This window comes from Plutella xylostella, chromosome 31 (assembly GCF_932276165.1).
Source record: "Plutella xylostella chromosome 31, ilPluXylo3.1, whole genome shotgun sequence".
NCBI classification, from domain to species: domain Eukaryota; kingdom Metazoa; phylum Arthropoda; class Insecta; order Lepidoptera; family Plutellidae; genus Plutella; species Plutella xylostella.
The window spans coordinates 981,035-1,004,827 of NC_064011.1; the positions used below are offsets into that span (position 1 = coordinate 981,035).

The 23,793-nt window shown below is 43.7% G+C and overlaps 1 protein-coding gene and 1 long non-coding RNA gene across 2 annotated transcripts; both read right to left on the reverse strand.

Moving 5' to 3' along the window:
- Nucleotides 1–10,643: 10,643 nt before the first annotated feature.
- LOC125491121 lies at nt 10,644–11,278 on the reverse strand. The gene is made up of 2 exons (XR_007268132.1): nt 11,124–11,278; nt 10,644–10,687 (listed from the first exon to the last, which is right to left on the reverse strand). It is a non-coding gene; the product is annotated as an uncharacterized LOC125491121 (long non-coding RNA).
- Nucleotides 11,279–11,890: 612 nt separating this feature from the next.
- On the reverse strand, nt 11,891–17,579 carry LOC125491087. Its single transcript, XM_048632172.1, has 2 exons — nt 14,131–17,579; nt 11,891–13,916 (listed from the first exon to the last, which is right to left on the reverse strand). Exons 1-2 carry the CDS (start codon nt 17,577–17,579, stop codon nt 11,891–11,893), a joined length of 5,475 nt encoding a protein of 1,824 aa, XP_048488129.1.
- Between the last annotated feature and the right edge of the window lie 6,214 nt (nt 17,580–23,793).

Sequence of the window (23,793 nt, forward strand, 5' to 3'; positions counted from 1 at the left end):
TAGTACCCTCGTGATGTCGTAATGAGACGGCCTATCAGTCGCTGACTACCCTAGGTGCACAGAAGACCCTATGCACCCCAAGCAATTCAGAACCATAGTCTATAAAAAAAAACACTCACACCTTGTACTAATGTACTCCCTTGCGGGGTAGGCAGAGATGCATTGCTGCACCCACTTTTCGCCAGTGTTATGTTAGTCCCAATGTAATAGGGGGCGGGCCTATTGCCCTTTTACGGGCACAGACCCGAGAACAATTTTTTTTAAATTTATTTTTTAAATAGCCTGATTTGTGTCCCACTGCTGGGCAAAGGCCTCCTTATATTTGGTCCACCGAGAACAAATATCTGTGTTTAAACAAATATCTGCCCCAGCTGGGAATCGAACCCGGGACCTTCGACTGAGTAGTCAGGGCCACTAACCACTACGCCATTCGGTCGTCCATAGTCTATAGTCCACTATAAAGGGGCGTGGTGCGATGGTGTAACATCTACTTGGATGATATCATGTTTGCACCGTCAACTGTTTTACAATATCTCGATTCATCCGGCTTGGCACGAGGCACGGATGCCAATTATCTTCTAGTTAGAAAGGCCACAGGTCACCTTCGGTGCAATGATTGTTTATTTACATCCATTTCTGTTCAGTTTCTTGCGATCAGGCGTTCATGAGATGACTGTAAAGGCCTAGTAGGTAGTCCTATAGTAGTAGTAAATAGTATTTAGTCTGTAGAAGTTACTATTTGTAGGTAATTCTCACTAACAGTCGTGTGCCCACTTACCCGACAACCCTCTCAGAACAAGCTTGCTTGTGTTGGGGTCCACCAACCCACACTGGGCCCGCGTGGTGGCCGAGGGTTAATCCTTTCCTTCATTGGAAGGAGACCCGTGCCCAAGCAATGGGGACGTGCGTTTGGATACTGTCTTCTGTTGATAGATTCTCCTCGAATGAATAGCTATTCCCATTACAATTACTCTTTTGTGGTAATACAGGATACACTCCTAGATATAGGTATTAAGTTACTTAGTAGTAGATTATGTAGTAACAGTACATAATAATTTCATCAGATGACAATACCTAACATATGACCTTTGCCCCTAATCTTGTGTTACGATTATTCTGGGCTAGCGGCGAATGTAACGATAAACGGCGAACGCCGTTACATAAACGATCCGTAACGAGATAACGCCGCGATGCCTTAGTAATTATTAGTAATATGTACAACTTTTTACTTACATTTGATTATTATGATGAGTATTGTCATTATCAGGGGCGTGATTCAGATAAGACAAAGTATAGATAAGTAAGTGAGTGGTAGTTATGTATGTAAGTACGCAATTGTAATAATAAATTACTTAAGTATAATAAAATTATCGAATTTTAGTACAATTTTGGTGCCACGTGCTCGATTGGTGAAGGAAAATATGATAAAATATCATGAGGAAACCTGCACGTCTAGATTGTAATCGGTTTATATTCTAAAGTGTCCCTATACATATATTTATATATATTATAGTCAAATACTCATTTCAAAAAGTAAGTAGATATAAACTAGCTACTAACTATCGTTCTACAATATAAACTAACCAGTGAATACTATTACTTACGATTATATTAAATTACTTAAAGGAAATTATTAGTTCGGCTATGAAAACAAAAGATTCAGGCGTTCTTCCAAGGTAGTTTACCATCCAATGGTCAAAAATGAATGATATTTTTATTTTAGACTTAAAGAAAATACTAAAATGAAGAATTTATAGAAAACTAGATGTTCCCGCGAGCTTCGTTTCGCCCTAAAAAGTTTTCCCGTGGGAATTTCGGGATAAAAAGTATCCTATGTTCTTTTTCAGAGTCAAGACCTTCTGTTTACCTAATTGCATTAAAATCCGTTAAGTAGTTTTGGCGCGAAAAATTTATAATATTATAATATTATTTATTTAAACATTTATAATATTAGTTAAGATTAGGATGTATAACACCTATGTGCTCTTTATTATTTAAACATCATTTCGATAAGTTAAAAATAATAATAAAAAAAAAACACGCACTCACGCCTTGTACTAATGTACTCCCTTGCGGGGTAGGCAGAGGTGCATTGCTGCACCCACTTTTCGCCAGAGTGTTATGTTAGTCCCAATGTAATAGCGGGCCTATTGCCATTTTACGGGCACATGCAAGACCTGAGAACAAATATCTGTGTTTAAACAAATATCTGCCCCAGCCGGGAATCGAACCCGGGACCATCGGCTCAGTAGTTAAAAATAATACTCATAGAGTAAAGGGTAAAACACATGTACGGGGGCGCGGCCCAGATAACGAAAATATCTGCAGATATGCATAAAATATCTACACATACACCTACAGTAAACGCGGTGTGTTATCGCCTTATATCCTAACTAATATCCTTCCTAACTAATATTATAAATGCGAAAGTAACTGTGTCTGTCTGTCTGTCTGTCTATCTGTCTGTCTGTCTGTCTGTCTGTTACTCTTTCACGCCAAAACTACTGAACAGATTTGAATGAAATTTGGTATACATACATACGGTCTAGACCCTGGGAAAGAACATAGGCTACTTTTTATTCCGGAATTCCCACGGGAAATCTTTTTAATGCGAAGCGAAGCGCGCGGGAACAGCTAGTTCACAATATACCAACAAAATGGTGTATCACATAAAAAACCAAGGCAAAAAAAAACTTTTTTTTTTTTTTTTCAAACCGTTTTAAGTTCTACTACCTATGACAACCATTGTACCAATGAATAAAGATCACAAATCTTATGAACTTACCACCTAAAAATTGAGTAGTATGTGACCTTACTAATTCAAAATTAGAGCTCAGTGTGGTTATAATAATATGTAAAAGCTATGCTTGGAGTCTCTCTGAAAGATCGCATCCGGAACGAAGTAATCCGACAGAGAACTAAAGTCACCGACATAGCTGATAGACACTGAGTTAGTAAGCTTAAGTAGCAGTGGGCTGGTCACATCTGTCGAAGAACCGATGACCGATGGGGTAAACGTGTTCTGGAGTGGAGGCCGCGACTAGGCAAACGTAGTGTGGGACGCCCTCCGGCTAGATGGGGTGACGACTTGCGAAAGGTGGCTGGATATGATTGGATGCGGAAAGCTAAAGATCGCATCCAGTGGCGTGCTTTGGGAGAGGCCAACGTCCAGCAGTGGACTGCTATAGGCTGATGATGATGAATAATATGTAGAGACGTTTCTTTTGCACTGACACTCCATCTAGCTAGTATTGAAATATCGTTGGTTATCGATAGTTAAATAATCGTATCTTCACAATTTAACACCACGCCATCTGATGATCGAATGATCACATCATTCGATGCTGAAAAAAATGTCTTGAAGATTATTTGGAAGTCTTGTGAAGTCCGAAGTTCAAAGTGCGTAAAGATACTGTATTTATTTCTGTTCCTGTGTTTGTTTTGTTAATTAATTTAGTTTAGGTGTTTATTAAAGCCGTGCTCACGACCCCGATATTATTATGATCTCTTCTCATCAGAGGGGTCACGGGTTCACATCCAAGCAAGTACCGCTTAATTATTTTGTAGATTCTACAGGGTGTTGTAAAAAGGGTATACTAAGCCGAAAGGGGGTGACTCAGGAGGTCATTCTGAACTAAGTAAAAAGTCACGTAACCAACAAAGTTTGTATGGAAAAGGATTTTTTTTTCGCGAATTTCCAAAACTCGTAGAACAAAAGTTGTTCAGAATGACCCCCTGAGTCACCCCCTTTCGGCTCAGTATACCCTTGTTGCAACACCCTGTAGATGTGTAGGTAGTCTAGGTAGCCTGTTAAAATTATGGTAAAAAAATACCGTCCGTTTGAAAGCGTTTTTCAAAACTGCCACGTTTCACGCCCTCTTCATGATATATCCAATTTTAAGAAGCTACCTCCCAAGACCCAGTATCTACCTAGAATGTAGAAGTTTTAGTTGTTTTCACCAAAAACGTTTTTTTTTGTCTATGTAGGTATATGCACTCACGACTGTATTCCCCGAAGGGGTAGTCAGAGGTGGCTCACAAGCCAACCACTTTTAGCAGGACATTTATTTGTACCTACTCACGTGATAGGTTGCGAACCATATCGCCGTTTTGGAATAAGTACAATGCACTTACGATACACATCTAGAATCTAGATGTGCAGGGGTGTAAGGGTTCTAAACATCCGAATGAACCAATTGCCAACCTCACCTGCCCGTGGTGCACCCTGCTAAATAACAGACGAGGCTCTGGTGACCGGATGATGGCGGTATAACCATCCAAAAACAGCTGCACTAAATCCCATAGGCCGGCGATGGGCAGGAGCGTCACCGGTACGAAAAGTGTAGCCCTGCGATCACCAACCCGCATTGCCAAGCGTGGTGATTATGGCAAAATCCTCCATGGAGTCACACCCAAAGCCCCGGCCCCCAGTTCCCGGCAGCCCTACTATTCCTGACTACGGCAGCGGTCTAGGTAACGGTAGGGCAGGGGGTGCGAAGAATCCCCGGGTTACGAATGGCTGCCATCAACGACTACAACTGGCGACATACAACGCACGGACACTGAGAGAGGACGAGAAGATGGTAGAACTCGAGGTAGAGCTTAGCAAAATAAAATGGGACATCTTAGGGCTATCAGAAGTCCGTAGAGAGGGCGAGGACACGATGACCCTGGAGTCCGGCCACATGCTCTACCATCGCGAGGGCGACCAACTGTCCCAAGGTGGCGTAGGATTCCTCGTCAACAAGACCCTTGTCAACAACGTAGTGGAGATCAGCAGTGATGTTTTCCATCACGCTGTTTTCCATCACCGTAAGAGCACGTGGTATTATTGTACTTAAACTCCTTAATTGAAAACACAATTGAATGAATTCATTGGTACAGGCCAGGATTTTAACCCACGACCTCTCGATTGAGAGGACGAGGCCTTCTCCATTACGTCACCACCGCTCTATTGTTTTTCTCTTTTTTTTTACATACAAACTGTACTTACTTAAAGTTACTTACAAAATACCTACTTATGTATGTAAATAGATTACTACTAGACACACGAGTACATTTCTGTATATAAATAAACATACAATAAGATGTAGTTAGGTACTCACTCAAATTAAAAGTATTTATAGAAGTTTCTTACACTTTGTCCCAAATTGGAGCTCTGAATGTCACAAAACATTATTTAGTGTCAATGGCTTTTATCTACTTTACTTAAAAACACGGATTAGAGTTACAAATAAACAAATGTGGGAAAATAAATGAGAGAGTACGAAGACTACGAAGTAAATATCGCTTTTTAGCGATAAGACCGACATTTTTGTACCTATGTGTTAATATACATAATAAAGTAATGCACATGTTTTTATCCTATCCTAATCCTATCCTAACTAATATTATAAATGCGAAAGTAACTGTGTCTGTCTGTCTGTCTGTTACTCTTTCAGGCCAAAACTACTGAACGAAATTTGAATGAAATTTGGTATACATATGGTATAGATCCTGTGAAAGAACATAGGGTACTTTTTATCCCGGAATTCCCACGGGAAAACTTTTTAAGGCGAAGCGAAGCGCGCGGGAACAGCTATATTAAATAAAATAAATAATAAGTAATATATGAGTAAATTATGAAACTTCATTTCGTGCTGTGTACAAATAAAGAATATTCAATCAATCTATCTAACTCACTAGATAAGTGCTGAACTTACTAACTGAAAAAATCTCAAGCTATTAGGTAATTAATTGAAATTACAAAAGGTCTTACACTACAGCCAATCAATACACAGGTGTAGCGTTAATAGTGGTCCAAGCTTAAGGGGGTGATACGTCATACAATAACCCATCAAATACCCAAATTTAAAATAATTTTACCCATGGTTCTGTCCAAAAATGTTTTTTTTTAATATTTAAAAACCAAAAAAGATTTTTGTCACTTATGTACCGGTAATTTTGACAAATGAGTAACATTTTCAGATCTGTTTTTTGTTTACTTCACCTGAATACATGTGCTAATACATAAATACTACAAATGGAATGTATGTTTTCAGGAAAGCGAATAAAAGCCATTTTTACTTTGATAAAACCACTTTATTCATAAAATAATTAACATTAAAATGCTTCTAACTTAAGAAAAATGTACTACACTGGTTGTGCCCATTATTTAAAAAACTTGTCCAACAGGGTAGGCAAAACGCTCATAGCTATCAACTGCACTGGCGAGCAATTAAAAAGTTCCACCCAAAAACGCCGACATCAAATGACCCTAATTTTTTAACATTTAATTTGAGTAACATTTGACCACAACTTTTCCGTTTTTAGTTTGTAATATTCTGCCCTGGTTTGATAGTTTATCGACAACTATAAAAGTTTACGTTTTCTCGCATACAAAGTGGCGCCTCAGGCGGAAATTATGATTAAACTTTTGACAGATAATGTATGCAGATGACAAAAGGAAAGCTAAACTTTTTTCGTTTTGAAAAATTGCAAAGCCCGTACTAGAGGATCTGATATGTACTTCATTATTGCAGACGGGGCGGCGGCGTCATTAAGCTATTAGCCTTTTCAGTTTAGGACTATAAGGAGTAATTTGGTGCCTTTTCACTGGAACTTTTAAATTAATCGCGAGTTATTTACCAACTATTATGTACACAGTACACAGATTTGCTATACATAGTCCAAGTATCCGGGGGCACATATTTAACCCCTAACTCATTCATGCGATAAACAAAATTATTCAATTATAAATATCGACGGTGGAAAGGCAGAATGTTTGAAGCGCCATGACTTAAAATGTTCACCAGAGCGATTTAAAGTTTTAAATTTTCGAAAAAAAATCATATCTCTGTAATTATTCTAGCTATGGCTTTGAAAATTAAAATACGTAAAATTTAAATAGTTTTATATGTAATTCTGTATATAAAATGAATGTACATATTCTATTTACTGTAATAAGGGACATAAGACATAGGCATCTGAAATCTCAGTCAGGTAAAATTGGCTTTAACGACATTAACATTGTAATAAAATACAAGTAAAAACAATTTAAAGACCAAGGAGATTTAACCATCACACCAGAATAATGTTTTATAATAATTTAAGTTACTTTAAACATTCTATAAGAATGAATTAACCGCCAAACTAAGGCAATTTATATCTAAGATGAATGACTTAAAGAATAAATGAACTTATTATTAGACCTCAGAACTCGAGAACGGTTGAACCGATTTTAGTCTAGAAACATTTGTGGAAGTCCAGGGAAGGTATAAAAGGTAAGAAGGGTCAGCTAGATTGAAAACAAAAAAATCATAATATCCCACTAAGTCGAGCAAAGAAGCGGCACGGCCGCACCATCCTTTTCTCGAAGCATTATGTTATTATAAACTTTATTAACATATTATTCACCGCGAAATCACTTTGAGATTGAGATCCAAGTGATCAGTTTTACTTATTCATCAGTCTCTATGCCACCATTCTGTCACCGCCTTTGTCCACGTTCCGTCCTGCCTTCGAGCCAAGTGTCCTGCTGACTCCCATTTCAGTTCAGTGACCTGCATACCGACGTCGAAGACTTTTGTCTTTTGGCGAATTACCACGCTGGGAATACGGTCTGTAAGCAAAATGCTTTTAACATGGATCGCTCCATAGTTCTCTGTGCAACTCTGATTCGGTGCACACTTTCCTTGGTCAGCGTCCATGTATCGGCACCTATGTTAGTGTGGGCAAGAAACATTAGCAATTATCAATTCATAAGCAGCGTCGCTCGCTTTAAACTATCTGTCAGATTCATAAAAGATACGCTAGATTTGATAAGCAAGCGAAGATGCTTTAGGATTGTTAATGGCTAATTTTTAGTGGTGGTAACCCCAAAGGACTATCACCGACCCGACAGCCGGACCGAGAACCAAATCGACCGACGATTAGTCGAAAATGGAGACACTTCTGGATGTTAGGAATAAGAGGGTTGCTGATGTCAATAGTGATCACCACTAAGTCGATGGAAAAATCTGCTTGAAGATAGTGGGAGTTTAGGAGCAGGCCACAAGATCTGCCAAAGGTGTCGTGTAAATAAGCTGCAGGACCCACAAGTTAGAAGATAACTTAGTATCCAGATCGACAACAAATACCATCTACTAAGTCTGGACGAGGTCTCATTCAAAGATCAATGGTCTGGCATCAAAAACGTGTTGTTAAAAATTTGCGAATAAATAATAAGGCACAAGGAACACTTAAAGAATGAATGGTATGTCTAAAGAAACATGGGATATGATCAACCATCAAGGAAGACTTAACGTTTATAAAAGGACAAACGCTGCTAGGGGTGACTCTATGTCCAGAAATGAGACCATAACCATCGGCTGCCATAGGAAACATGTAGGATCTATACAAAGCATCTTGAAGAACATTGCAACGAAACCCAGGATATCTGCTTGTTACTATGGAACATTGAGTTTCAAGATGGTATGGCCACATTGCCGAAGTTTTTAATGATCCTAACCACCACCTGAGGAGTTGGATGCTGATGCAAATATACCAGGAGCATCTTGTATCTTGATGCATAATCGTAATCATTATGATTAATAAAATCGGCAGGTCGCTAAGACTAGTCAGAGGCCTTCGGGCGGCTTGAAAACGTCTGACAACTCTCTCAGCACAAGATTGCTTGTGTTGGGGCCCACCAACCCGCGCTAGGCCAGCGTAGTAGACTAGGCCTAAACCATTCCTTCATTGGAAGGAGACCCGTGCCCCAGCAGTGGGGACGTAATGGGTCGTGATGATGATTAATGATGAGATTTATGACTATCCTGCATCTTGACAGAAATTTAAATATCCAACCCTCAAATAAGACGAATTGATACGGACCATACGATCGCTGAAGAGTAGCAAAGTACCAGGGAACGATGGATTTCCTACGGAGGCATAAAAAGCAGGATAGATGCAATATACCAGATATTGCACTCTTCAGCGATGGAGGATGATGAAGTGAAGTTAGAGTAAAAGTTAATTTAATTAATGTCCAACTTTTTCCTATAAGGTTTGCTTTTCGTTAAAATACTTTATTTTGAAAATTAAGGGATACAAACAGTTCGTACTCGTGGTCACTCACTTAAAACGTGGTCTTCTATTTCGTATAATTACCTAACAATTATCAAAATCGGTTAAGTAGATCCAGAGTTTTGCGCTTGGGAACACATTTTCAGTATGATTTTTATATAGATAAGAAATCCTGTTTCTGACTAGATTTCGATATAGGTAAATTATTCAAGAACAAGTTTTGATATATAATTTTTATTTTGTATAAAAAGTAATGTCATGTTAATACCTACATTAAAAATATTTTACATTAAGAACCATATTGTCATAGAAAAAATATTTTATAAAAAAATAAATATTTGGTTGGATCCTTTTAGAGAAACGTTCAAATTCCCTATTTGCATAGAAACAGCAATTTAGGAGAAAGGATCCAAGTGCATATTTTTATTAATAACTCAATAAATATTAATTATAGCAACACTATTATTTAGAACCGTAATATATAATAGATATTATAATTTAATGTAGTTATCTGGTGATATAATAAAAAAATATTTATAGTTTTATACTGGCGAACGAATCTGAGTTTGTACCTACGTAATAACGCTGCGCACGCGGCGCCAACTGTCGCATAGACGCACGTCCTCTCCGAATGAACGTCCCAGCGGGGTACTGAAGCGACACCTTTCCAACCTGTCCTATTTATATATTGGCGTTTTCACGCAATATCCTTCTGGATATAATAATAATATAACAGCTTTAACAGCATAAACCGCTTCATTGCGATTCTTTTGAATTGTTTTATATCACTTATATCAATTATCTACAAATCGCAAAAAACCGCTTAAGTGCCAATCAATTGTACCATTAAACAGATTTAGGTAAAGTTGTATTAACCGCCAAACGCCGCGAGTAAGACTGACCGGTAAAATGGTTTAAGTGCCAGTGAGGCTTAAATTACAATTAGGTAAAATATATTAAGTGCTTTTATGTTATATTTGAGAAGAAGGCATTTAGTTTTATATCCATTATGTTTTATTTCGCAATCAGGTAGGTCGCTTAAGTAACTAATGATATAAATTCACATTCATTCAAAATGAATTAGGTCACAGTGTTTTACTGTTTTAGTAAGGGTAAAATGTTTTATATAACTTTATTATTGATCATGTATGTTTGAACATACAAATGACTAAAAAAGTGACTCTTAATACAAGAAAAAAGTATTAAGATTTCCAAAATCACCGATGTCTTAAGCGCCAAAAAAGTGCTCAGATCGAAACGAGACCCGCACCAATCGAAAGAGAAAAATCAGGCGATTCCAACGGTGTATATAACTCATATTCGCCAAAAGTGGCGGATAAAACATTCTGCCTTTCCACCGTCGATATATTGTTCAAGGTATTAATGTTTACTGTACTTGCATAGACTTAATTTAATTTAAGCTTTGCTATCTGTTATCTATTAGGAAATGAATATTAATTGTTAATAAGTGACTGTATTACCACAAAAAGATGAAACCACGTTTAACGGGCATTTAGGAATGTTAGGTAAGTATAGGTTTATATAAATTTATAATAATATATGTATAATTAAGGTACATTTTGTGTAGGTTTTTTTTGTGAGACTCAGTTATTTTTGTTGTAATGGTTGCATGGAATCCAAGCTTTAGGGTGCTTTTCCACCAGAGATGTGCTATGCAGATATGCTGCGAAGATGTGATATCTACGCTACGAAAATATGTGACCGTTTCCACCAATACTACGCTAGGTAGCTGTGCGAGGAAGATGCGCTACGAAGATGCGCCGCCGCAAAGTAGCTGTGCGAGAAAGATGCGCATCTCGAGCTATGCTATGTATCAATAGTAGGGAAACGACGGGGGCGGCGGCGCCATAGCTACACCACTCGCGATGGTCCAGAGCACATATCCATAGCACGCATTCATAGCACACATCCATAGCACGCATCATTCCATACAAAAAACATATCTTAGTTGAATCCGTTTCCACCAGTGCTAAGCTATGATTAACCAATAATATGATTGGTGGATATCAAACGCATCCATAGCATCGTAGCATAGCACATCTCTGGTGGAAAAGCACCCTAATAATTCTTATTGAGTGTGTAACTATGAATTTGTTATTTTTTTTGTACTTCAATACTTTCTGCTCCTGAACCTCCTGCAGGTTGACTGGTAGAGAATGCTCTTAGCATTAAGTCCATCTGATTGTACTCGTACATCTACTTTTGTAATATGTGCAATAAAAGTATAAATAATGTGACGCACCCCTTCGATACAGCACGTCACATTAAAATCGTTTGTGAAAATCGTTTGTGAAGCTGATCGAAGAGCAAGCAGGGATTCTTCTTTCTTCCTATTGTAGGGCAGGGCAGGTGCTTGAAATGAGAAGGCTTTTTTCTTCTATTATTAGGAGGCTTCTTTGCTTCTTGGAGGCTGCGAGCGGAATGATCGAGGCGGCCCGGACCGCCTATATTTAAATGCGCTCTCCGCCGCGCGGGCGGTGGGAGGCGGGGCAAGAAATGCGTCGACCAATCAGAGCGCTTTGCACCATAAGCGCCCTCATTGGTACTATCTACTATCTATTATCGCGCCTAACAAGCCTCATAGTTTATTTATTAATAAACAACTTATACTAGGTATATTTACAAACTATTAAAACTATTACCAGATTTTATACCTACTACAAACAATAACTATGTTAGATCTTTACCTACCTATAAACATAACCAAATAAACTTTATTAAACTTAAACAAACAAATAATTATAAACAATTAAATCAATCATCTGATCTAAACAGTCTTGAACATCTCTCCCGCCGCAGCTCTTGTAGCTGGAATCTTGCGTGTTCAAGTGTTGACTGGCAGAATGACCAATTTCTTCGTAGGCCGCCGGAGTACCCCTCTGTTGGTGCGCACGTCGACTGCTCGCACCTCGCCGTCTGGACCGGGGTAGGTAGACACGACGACTCCGCGTGGCCAGCAGTTCCGTGGTAGAGTCCCGTCCGCGATGAGCACGAGGTCGTCCTTCTTGATGGCCCCGTTGGTGGCTCGGGGCTCCCGCCGGTGTTGCAGCTCCGGTAGGTATTCTCGTACCCAGCGCGCCCAGAACATGTCTGCCAGGCGTTGACTCGTCCTCCAGTCCTTGCGGCCGGCCTCGTCGTCCTCGGTGAAGGCTCCCGGCAGCGGCACTCGTGACGGCGTGCCCAGCAGGAAGTGGTTCGGCGTGAGGGCTTCCTCGTCGTCTGCAGAGGTCGACACGTGGGTGAGTGGCCGACTGTTGATGGTGTGCTCCGCCTCGACCAGTAGTGTAGCGAGGACCTCTTCTTTCGGCGCGCGCTCGTGCAGTGTGACTTGCAGCGCGTTCTTGACGCTCCGCACCAGCCGTTCCCACGCGCCTCCCATGAATGGCGCGCTCGGAGGGATGTACCGCCACTGTATGAAGCGCACCGACGCCTCCTCCTCCATGGCCGCCAGCGCTGCTTTCTTCAACTCGACGTCGGCGCCCCGCAGGTTGGTCCCGTTGTCGGAGTGAAGCTCGGAGGGACAGTTGCGCCGCGCGATGAACCGTCGCAGCGCCATGATAGCCGAGTCCGTGCTCAGGCTGCCGGCGACCTCGAGGTGTACTGCTCGAGTGGTGAGGCACGTGAACAGCACGCCGTACCTCTTCTGCTTCGTACGACCCACAGTGACCATGAGAGGGCCAAAGTAGTCGAGTCCGGTGTAGGTGAACGGCCTCTGGTGATGCGCGAGCCGTGTATGTGGATGGTTGCCCGTCGACGGCTGCGCAGGTGTGGCCTTCCGTATGCGGCAGGCCAGGCATTGCTTCACTTCGCTGCGCACGGCGTGTCGTAGTCTCAGCACCCAGTAGTGTTGCCGGACTTCATTCGCAGTTGTCTCGAACCCGCCGTGGTGAAGCTGTTTGTGTACCCAAGCGATGTACAGTCGGGTCCACCGATGATTGCCGTCGAGTACTGCCGGTTCACGTTGCGATGGGGTGATGTCGGCGGCAGTCGCTATTCTTGAACGTAGTCTGATGATCTTCTCTTCGTCGAGTATGACTGATAAGTTGTGCAGTCGACTCGTAGTAGGTATAGCGACGCTTTTCTGTAGCGCAGCTATTTCTTCAGCGAAGTTTTCTTGTTGTTGCGAGCGTAGCCACAGTTGACGCGCGCGGTGCATGTGCCGAGCGCTGAGAAGTAGGTACTTCCGCACAGCTGTCTTCACGACGGGCGTAGCGGCCCGCGTAGCTGTTCTCGGCGTAGTACTCGTCCATGCAGGGTCGGCCTCTTCATTCTTCTTAGTGCGCTTATGCAGCACTGTTTGTTTCTTCGCACGTAGTAGCTCGATGAATTGTAGTACCCGTGCCGTCGCTCGAATAACTCGCATAAAGTTACTGAAGCGAGTTATGTCTGGCAGGGCCTCAGACAAGCGTGTGGCGGCGACAGTGACGAGTGTTCGCTCTTCTCCCGTGTCTTCTTCGACGATCTTCTCTTCTCGCGACCAGTGCTCCTCCGGTAGGTATAGGAAGGCGGGGCCGCGGTACCACCGGTGACTTGAGTTGAAGTCCGGGGGCGTGTCGCGTGTCGCGTCGTCGGCTGTGTTCTCCTTTGTAGGTACCCAGCGCCACTCCTTTGTTTTCGTAGTGTCGCTTATCTCGGCTACGCGGTGTGCTACGAACGGCTTGTAGGTACGTGGGCCATTTCGTAGCCACGTGAGTACTGTTCTTGAGTCCGACCAGTACACTCGACGACTCGGCTTCAAGTCGTGTTCTTCGATGGCGGCTTGTGCGAGGCGGCATCCCAGCACGGCCGCTTGCAGTTCGAGTCGCGGGATGGAGACCACCTTGTTGAGCTGTGCGACTCTTGCTTTTCCGCTGACGAGTGACAGGTGTGTGTTTCCCTCTTGATCGACGACCCTCCAGTAGACGACAGCAGCATATGCAGACGAACTTGCGTCGACGAAGACGTGGAGCTCGCGGGTGGCCGCGCCGCTGTATGAGGCGTAGCAGCGCGGCACGGCGAGGCGCGGCAGCTGTTGCGCGTGCGATCCAGCTCCTCCATGCTCGAGCTTCGTTGTCTTCGAGTTGCGCGTCCCAGTCGATGCCGGAGCGCCAGACGTCTTGTAGGATGCGCTTCGCTTGCACGGTGACCGGCGTGGCGAGTCCGAGCGGGTCGTAGATCGACATGACTGTCCGCAGCGCTTCTCTCTTCGTAGGTGTGCGCTCGCCGCTCAGTATTGCCTCGGGGATGCGATGTTTGTTCAAGTTGAAGGAGAGTGTGTCGTCCTCCGGGTGCCACACCATGCCCAGCAGCTTCCCCGGGTCCAGTTGCAGCAGTCTAGGGTCTTCAGCTTCAGATGACGACAGCTGAGCGAGCACGATGCGGCTGTTCGACGTCCACTTCTGCAGGTCGTAGTTCGCGAAGTGATGTATCTTGTTGACTTCAGTGGAGATGCGCACCGCCTCTTCTTCTGTTTCGTAGCTCGCCAGGTAGTCGTCCACGTAGTGATTTCTCACCACGGCCTCGGCTGCCTCCGGGTAGATGTCCTTGTAGCGCTCGGCGTTGCTATTTTTCACGTAAATAGCCGTACACGGTGATGAAGTCGCACCGAATATAACGCTCTTCATGCGATACTCGGTAGGCGGGCCGGCGCGTCGATCTCCCCTCCATAGGAAGCGCTGCATGTCGCGATCTTCTTCTCGGATGTGAACGCGCATGAACATATCTTTTATGTCCGCGCTCACCGCCACTGCATGTTGCCGGAACCGCATGAGGACCCCCGGGAGTGACTGCAGGAGGTCTGGGCCGGGCAGCAGCATGTCGTTGAGACTTGTCCCTCTCGTTCGAGCGGCGGCGTCGTGGACGATCCTCAGTTTCTCCGGCTTCTGAGGGTTGATGACAGCGAAGTGAGGCAGGTACCAGATCTTCTCGTTTTTCTCACGCGGCGCCTCCTCAACGTAGCCGCTGTCGAGCAGCACCTGCATCTGTGCGTTGTACCGCGTCTTCATAGCTTCGTTCTTGTCCAGCTTCCTCTCGAGCAACTCGAGTCGTTTCATTGTACTCGAGTAGTTGTCTGGTGGCCGAGGGTCGTCTTCTTTCCACAGGAGGCATGTCTCGTAGCCTCCCGCCGGTAGTGCGCGCGTGTTTTCTTCTAGCTGCTTAAGCGCGCGTCGCTCGGCCTCTGTGTATGATTTCTTCTTGTCGACGCACAGCGACTCGAGTGCGAAGTGGTCCCGCATCATTTTTTCCATTGTCTCTTCTTGAAGCGGCTGCACCGTGAGGTGGTGCACGCGCTGCACTGCCGGCTGTCGGTACTGCACGCCGTGTAGCACCCACCCGAGCGTCGTGAGTGACGCCACAGGTTGTCCGCGCGCACCCGACTTGAAAGCGTGCGTGAGCAGCAACTCCCAGTTATCTTGCCCGAGCAGGATGGTGGCGGCGCCTCGCTCGTAGAGGATGTCTTCTTTGATGTCCTGCAGGTGTGGGCAGCTCTCGATGATCCCCGCAGGCACCGTCTGAGGCGAGACACCGATGTCCGGCACTGTGCGCGCGCAGATGTCGACTTCGCTCGTGTTGCGCCCGCAGATCTTCAAGTTGACTCGGCGCGACTCACTGGCGTCGATCTTCATGCCCGACACCCCTTCTATGTAAAAGGGTGACGGCGGTCCCGTTGCTCCGATCTGCTGCGCGACTGCTGACTCGATGAGTGTGCACGTCGACCCGTCGTCTAGTAGCGCGTAGGTGTAGAGCGACCCCTTTGGCCCGGTGACTCGTACCTGTAGTATCTTCAGGAGCCCCGTTGCACTTCTTTCTTCTCGCGCTGTTGTTACCGCTTCAGATTCTTGGACGACTTGCGTACTGGCGGTCGATGCGTAGGTACCGCCATGCAGCAGCGGATGGTGCATGTAGGTACACCCGTCCTTGTCGCACTGCTTCGGCTTGCAGGAGTGTCGGTACTTGCGGATCTTCATGCAGCGGAAACATAGTTTGTATTTCTTCGCTATGTCCCACCTCGCAGGTACTTCGGCTCGCTTCAGTGTCGGACAGGCGGCAGCTTCATGCTTCTCGCCGCAGATGGGGCACGCAGGCTTCGCAGCTGTAGCTGTGTCGACGTGGTACATGCGCGCAGTCTTCTTTGGCGCGGGCTCCCGCCGGTCACTCGCTGCGATGTCCATGGGCGCGAAGCGGCTGCACCGTGCCGCGGCCCGCTTGGCGAACTGCGTCAGCTTCACTAGGTCGGGGATGTATTCAGGCTGCTCGGTGATGTAGGTGTAGCACTCGTTGCGCAGTGTGGCCGGCAGCTTTTCCACGACGTTGTTGACGATCTCCGCATTGTGTAGGTACTGCTCCTTCTTCAATGCCACCACTGTGGCCGTCGCGTTGGTCATTGTCGCGGCGAAGTCGCAGATGGCCTTCGGAGTGTCGACGATCTTCGGTAGTCTGCGCAGCTTCTCCATCTCGTGAATGATGAGTGCGTCCGGCCTCCCGAATTGCGCAGACAGCAGCTCCATCACTTCTCTCGTAGAGGGCGTCCCGATGAACAGGCAGTGGACGGCCTCCTTCGCTGCTCCTTTGATGGCTCTGCGCAGTCGAGACAGGTTCTCTTGCTCCGTGAGGGACTGCGCAGATTCTTCATAGGCCGCCTTGAATGGCAGCCAATCACTCGATGCCCCGCTGAACGTTGGTAGCTCGTTGACATGGCGCGGCGCGGCGACATGTTGAGGCAGCGACGGCAGCGCACGTGCAGCGAGGGCGATGGCTTCGGCTAGCTCCTTGTAGTCGAAGGCGTTCGGTCGTGGGTCGTAGCGATGCTGCACCGGACGCGGCGGCTCGTACACGTGCGGCTCTGACGTGTACGGGTTCGGTGGCAGCTGTACTCTCGGCTCGTCGGCACCCATGGGACACGGCTCACGACGTGCAGACGGCGGCGCGGCGTTCTCCAGTGCGGCTCCCGGTGGACTGGCTTCGATGCGCGGCTCTGGCATCGATGTCCGGCGTGGGAGGCCCGCTGTCGCTCCGGCGTCTTCTCTCGGCACGGCGTGATGTGGTTGCATGGTCAGCGCGAGAGTACTTTGTTGTACCCACTCGGACATGCGGACACCCCTTATGGTGGAGGTGTCGTCTTCTTCTTCTTCATCGTCCGTTTCTTCTTCCAGCATGGCCACCCGTACGGCGGCTAACTCCATTTGTTTCTTCAGAAGCTCTTCCTTGGCCTTCAGCAACTCCCGGCGGCGACCCTTTGAAGACGCATTTGAACATGCGCGACGTGGCGTGTGCGGCTTGACGGGCTTCGGCGTCGCAGGGGTAGGCGCGGGGGTCGCGGGGGCAGGGGCACGGGCTGTAGCGGAGGCGGGCGCCGTGACTTCTGAGGCGGCCGCAGTGCTTGATGCTTCGTTCGATGTGTCCGTGGATGCTCCCGTCGACGTGTAGGTATCCCCGCTGCTCGTGGTTGCCGTCGTCGCGGTGGCCTCAGTACCGGTGCTGTCCGTGGCACCGGCTACCGAGGCTGACTTGGAGGCGCTTCTTGTGTTCACCATGCTTGATCTTCAATCCGGCGCTCGAATGGACCAGAAAATGTGACGCACCCCTTCGATACAGCACGTCACATTAAAATCGTTTGAGAAAATCGTTTGTGAAAATCGTTTGTGAAGCTGATCGAAGAGCAAGCAGGGATTCTTCTTTCTTCCTATTGTAGGGCAGGGCAGGTGCTTGAAATGAGAAGGCTTTTTTCTTCTATTATTAGGAGGCTTCTTTGCTTCTTGGAGGCTGCGAGCGGAATGATCGAGGCGGCCCGGACCGCCTATATTTAAATGCGCTCTCCGCCGCGCGGGCGGTGGGAGGCGGGGCAAGAAATGCGTCGACCAATCAGAGCGCTTTGCACCATAAGCGCCCTCATTGGTACTATCTACTATCTATTATCGCGCCTAACAAGCCTCATAGTTTATTTATTAATAAACAACTTATACTAGGTATATTTACAAACTATTAAAACTATTACCAGATTTTATACCTACTACAAACAATAACTATGTTAGATCTTTACCTACCTATAAACATAACCAAATAAACTTTATTAAACTTAAACAAACAAATAATTATAAACAATTAAATCAATCATCTGATCTAAACAGTCTTGAACAAATAAATAAATTTAGTATGGGACTGATTTACAAGGCATTTGTCAGTGCTTAGAAATCTTTTGAAAACTGCGTCTAAAGATTTTGTAGTGGGTATTGTTTAGGTTATTTGGAGATTGAGTTGGACACTCAAGGTAACCCCCGTTAATACTATATCGTCAGTCGGACCGATTTTTTGTCGGATGTGCATTTTATAATATGTGAATCGGTGCTGGACCAGTGTGAACTGAAGGGCTAGTACGGGGCGCATATAAGACGTGACAAGAGCGAGCGCAACGGAACTTTTGTCACGTCTTAATAGCGCCCCGTGCTACATGACCAGCTTCGTATAAAATGTTCTGCAGCTACTACACAAGATAAAAAATCGTCCCAACTGTGTCGTCTAGTCACTAGTGGAAACGGGGGGTAAGAGTGAGGCCACACGAGCGTAATTTTGTGAGTTGTGAGTGGCGTGAAATTAAGCGACGGTCGCAGAAATTCTGTCGGGCTCCCAAACGGGCGCATTTTTTTCATTAGCTTTCCAACGTTTATGGGTGAGGCCACACGAGCGTCATATTGTGAATTGTCTCGAGTTGTCCAATTCTGTCGGAAATGTGCGTGTGAGTCGGCAGACAACTCATTTTGCGTCGCCGTGTGAATCAAATAGGGCTTTTCTATGAAACCGAATGCGGCAGATATTACGCGACCGAAAATGCGCGACTCACAATCCACAAAATTACGCTCGTGTGGCCTCTAAGCGTCAACCTTTCGGCGTCGCACGCAACGAACGAACGCATCGTATTCAGTATTCTAAGTGCGTCCATTGATTGCATTGCCGACGCCGTGCCTCCATACATTTCTGACAATCCGTTTGGTCCGACGCTTACCTTAAGTGGCTAACTTGATTTGATAGAAGATCTAATCTCCGCCAATTAATTACACAATATAATTTTATAATCGAAGTCAACAGCATAAAGAGCATAGTCCGATAACACTAACTTTGATACGGGTAAAATATGGTCGTCTGTTTTATTATTTGACTAAACTAAGAGAATAAAAAAATCTCATAATCATAAATAAACTTTTTGGTGTTGGGGAGCGGTGGTAGCTCAGTCGGGTAAGCGCCCGCTTCTCAACCAAGAGATGCGGGTTCGAATCCCGGCGCTGAAATGTACCAATGAGTTCTTTTAACGTACAATGTATACCATCGCTCTTACGGTGAAGGAAAACATCGTGAGGAAACCTGCATAGATATGCAGAGATCTAGATTTGCACATCTAGATATATGAACCCACCAACCCGCAGTGGATCAGCGTGGTGGGAAATGGTCCAAGCTTAGGAAGGCAGTTTAGACCTTGGGGAAATGCACAAAGGTTCCACTCGAGAGAGCCAGGTGCAGGTACTTACACCCCCACAGAGAATAGAATAGAATAGAGAGAGTAAGTGTTGGCGCTTGTTTCTGTTGCAAATTTAGCGTTGTTGGATTCTAGCAATAAACATTAAAAATAGTCCTTGCGGTTCCAATTTGCAACAACTAACTAGCGTTGTCATTGGAAAAAGAAGATAACTATAAGTTATTAAATCTTAATTGAATTAGGTACCCCCACGGTCAGATGTCTCTATGGCAGGCTGTTAGAGAGTTAGTGCCAATTTCTCCATAGTCGGTTAGAGCATAACCAGGGAGTAGTGGTTAACTTTTGACACATCTGTCGTGAATTTTATATGGAGATGACGTTTAATTTATAAATCAATCCCTGTCGGTTAGATAACTGACTATGGAGAAATTGGCACTAAGTCTAAAGAAATAAGTAGTGGTCAAGTCTAAATAAACGATTTCACAGTAGCGGCTTGGACAAGGCAATAGCTAATGTGAGATAATAACTGTGAAATTACCGCCGTATCATGATATCACATTTCACAGCTTATTCAATTGCACAATGCAGCCTGTGGAAGTTATTGAAATATTTTTATTATTTGTAAGTTTTTTCGTATTTTATATTATTATTCTGAACCCCTTATAAGGCAAAGGGAAAATAGTTTCCACCTTATTTTGAACTCTAGTACCCTAAGTTACGGGCAAAAACCAATGAAAAAATTTGTAATGCCATGCCTTATTATATTAACGGGTATTTTAGAAGTGTATCAAGTTTGTGCTTGTGTGTCTATTTTTGTAGTTATTACGATTCGAAGTAATACACTCACGGGCAATGAAAAAGTTTCAATGAGAAAAGCACAAAAATCTAGCTTAATGACGCCTTCTGCTTCTGCAACATTTAAGTACATTTAACAAAGCACCAGGATATTAACAACCAAACACGTTAATATTTTGATCTAATTTTAAATTAAATGTTTGAAAACATTGGTCGTTTGGTGTCGGACTTATTATTTTTTGAGTAGAACTATTTCATTGCCCGTGAGTGTATATATTTTAATATCGTTAAACTAAGATAGATGATGTTCGAAAGTCAGCGCTTTTAGTTACATAATAACTAACTACCTACTAACGATAATTAAAATTGAAGTTACATTATAATGAAACTTACAATAAGTAGGACTATTTTATTTAATTATAAATACTTAAGTAACCTCTTTCTATTTTAACTTACAACAACCTATTTCTGTTGCAGCTAGTCGGATCAGCCATATGCCGAAGCTCTGGAAGAGTAAGCTATGGGAAACGACAAAGATGGCAGAAATACACCACTTTCCCACTACCTTACCATTCGCAGGGTCCCACCACTGACTACCTACTCGACAACCAAATGAGAAATCTCATCCTACTTGACAATGACAACACAGAACTTAGACAGACGAAGCCACTAGCCCTGTTAAACTATCTAACAGGATCAATAGATCCTGACTACGCTACCAAAAAGAATACCAAAATCAATATAAACGTAGTCTTAGTAAACGAAGGCAAGCCTGATAATAGTCTAAGAGTTTTGGGTGATTTTGTGAAGGCCGTTTCGTATTGTTTGTCGCAAATTTTGAATAATGTTGAAGTGGATGCTGAGTTAATTGCGATGTTTGAGAATAAACTGGGTGTAGGAAATGAAACTGAAACACTTAAAACGGTTACAGATCACTACAATCCTAGCACTACTGAAAAATCTACTTCTACTACAAATACTGGTACATTAAAAACTACAAATTATACAAGTACTACTGACAATCTTACCACTACTGATAATACAAGAACTAATGACTCTCAAATAATTACTATCAATGCTTTCAATACTATAGAAAATCCAACTACTATTGATAATGCAAGAACTAATGGCTCAAGTACTACTGACAATCCTAGCACTACTGATAATACGATAACTAATGTTGATAAAATACTTACTACCAATAATTTCACAACTACTGAAAATCCTAGCACTACTACTGATAATAAAGAAACTGCTGTATATCCAAGCACTGCTGAAGGTCTAAGCACTAATGAGTTCATAGTATATCCAAACACTAACAACAATCCAATAACTAGTGAATTTGCAAGTACTACTTCTGACTATCCAAGAACTACTCGCACTTTAAGATCTACAAATTCTCCAAACACCAAAAATAATTTAAGAACTGAAAATAAAAGGGCGACTAAACATAAAGGAACTGCTAACAAACTACGCACTACCGATAATCGAAGCGTAACTTTAGAAGTATGTAATCCGTTGGATCCCTGGTGCCTCTATCGTCTTGATTATTTGAAGGACGTTTTAGACGTGATAGAAAAAGATCCTAGAAACGCAAATAAAATAGCGAGACCTTCTAAAGAAAACTCCCTTTCATGGTTGTTGGACGCGGTCCAGAAGATAGAAGATTCATTTGTAAACATTGGGCGTACGGGAATATTTCAAGTAATCCATGAACATTTAACTGGGAATGTAAACAATCTGAAGCAAGAAGTTACATCTAAATTGGAGCACCTAATTCAGAGGATACATCGCAATGAGAATATGACTGCAAGATCTATGTCTCTTCATTATAGGTATGATGCACCAACACCGATTGACACTGATGAGGCAAAACTGAGAGAATATGCTCTGAATGGCTATCTTTCAGATACGAGAGAAGCAGTCAATGATATCTTAAAATTAACTCAAGCTCAACTCGGAAACGACTTGGTATTCGAACTAGACAACACACATTACTGGAAAATTATTTGCCAATACATGTGGAATTTTAACGTGAAAGTCAAACCGGATTTGAATAACTCCCTATCGAGGGACTTTACAAATCTGTGGCGGAAAGTCTCCGAAACACTGCTGACGTTTTTGTACACTGTTCGTCCATTGGATGTGCTTCCAGAACTGGTGTTGGAGCATCAGAGATTCCTCAATCTACATCATCAATGGGAAGCTTTACGCACAGCCTTACGAGCCACCCTTTCCCGCCCCTATTATAACATGAAACTTGACATCTATTGGCTACGCTGTCTAGACCACGACCTCTCGTCTAACGCCTTCAGTGACTCCGCATTGCCTCGACAGGAGCCCCTGGTCCTCAACGCCGTGGAAAGCCCTCTCTGGCTGGAACTCAAACGCAGCATCGTTAACATCCTTCGTATAGGAAGGCAAGAATTCCAGGATACCTTTGGACTGTCCCTATTCTCTATTAAATATTGGTCAGTCCTCATGAACGAAGCTATACTGATCCTTGATGATTTCAAGCCGAGTGTGGACGGTGATTCAGAGCTGATTCGGCTCAACTGGATGGAGTTGGCTGATCGACTGATGTGGTTGATGCACAGGATGCACCTTGTTCGCAGCAGTGATCATAAGGTCACTTACCTTCGAGGAGTTTGGAGTAAGATGTACTTTGACGTTTTGGAGAATTTGCTAGCAGTTTCTAGAACTACTGGCAGTGACTTGAGGCACAATAAAAAGTGGATGGTTAAAGTTAATGCAGGTTGGAGGAACCACTTCCAGAGAAATCCGCCCAGTTATGTGGAAAAGCTGGTCAGTTTGCTGTGATGAATTAACGGCTTCAAAACTTGAGTTTTTTATAATTAAATGTTATTATTTCACTAATTATTTACACTTTACGGATTAATTCCACTATATCAAACAAATTTTTCGGAATATTTTGCGTATTTGCATGAATAAACTCATTATTTGTTTACGATGAATATGTTATACTTGTTGTCGGCTTAACGTTACGAGAATGTTCGTCGTTATTAATGTATATGAAATATACTTAAATCAATTTGGGAATCTAAAATAATGTGTCTAACGTATGAATAAATTTGGCCTGAAATTCACTTGATATATTATTTATACTTAAGTAGAATAAAAAGATTGTGTTCATTACTTTAGATACCTACTTTAGAATTAAAATCTATCGGGCGTGCGCTAAAATCATGATAGGATTATAGCGCCTTGCAACTAACATCGAGCAACATCCCATATCTGTAGTGACTTGCGATAGCGTTATTAAATAGTAGTGTTACAGTACCACTACTATTAAATAACCACCACTATACTTTATTGTACCACTGGTACTTACAACTTACATACATACATATGCACTCACGACTGTAATCCCCGAAGGGGTAGTCACAGATGGCTCACGAGCGAGCCACCCACTTTTCGCAGCACATTTGTACTCACGTGATAGGTTGCGAACCATATCGCCGTTA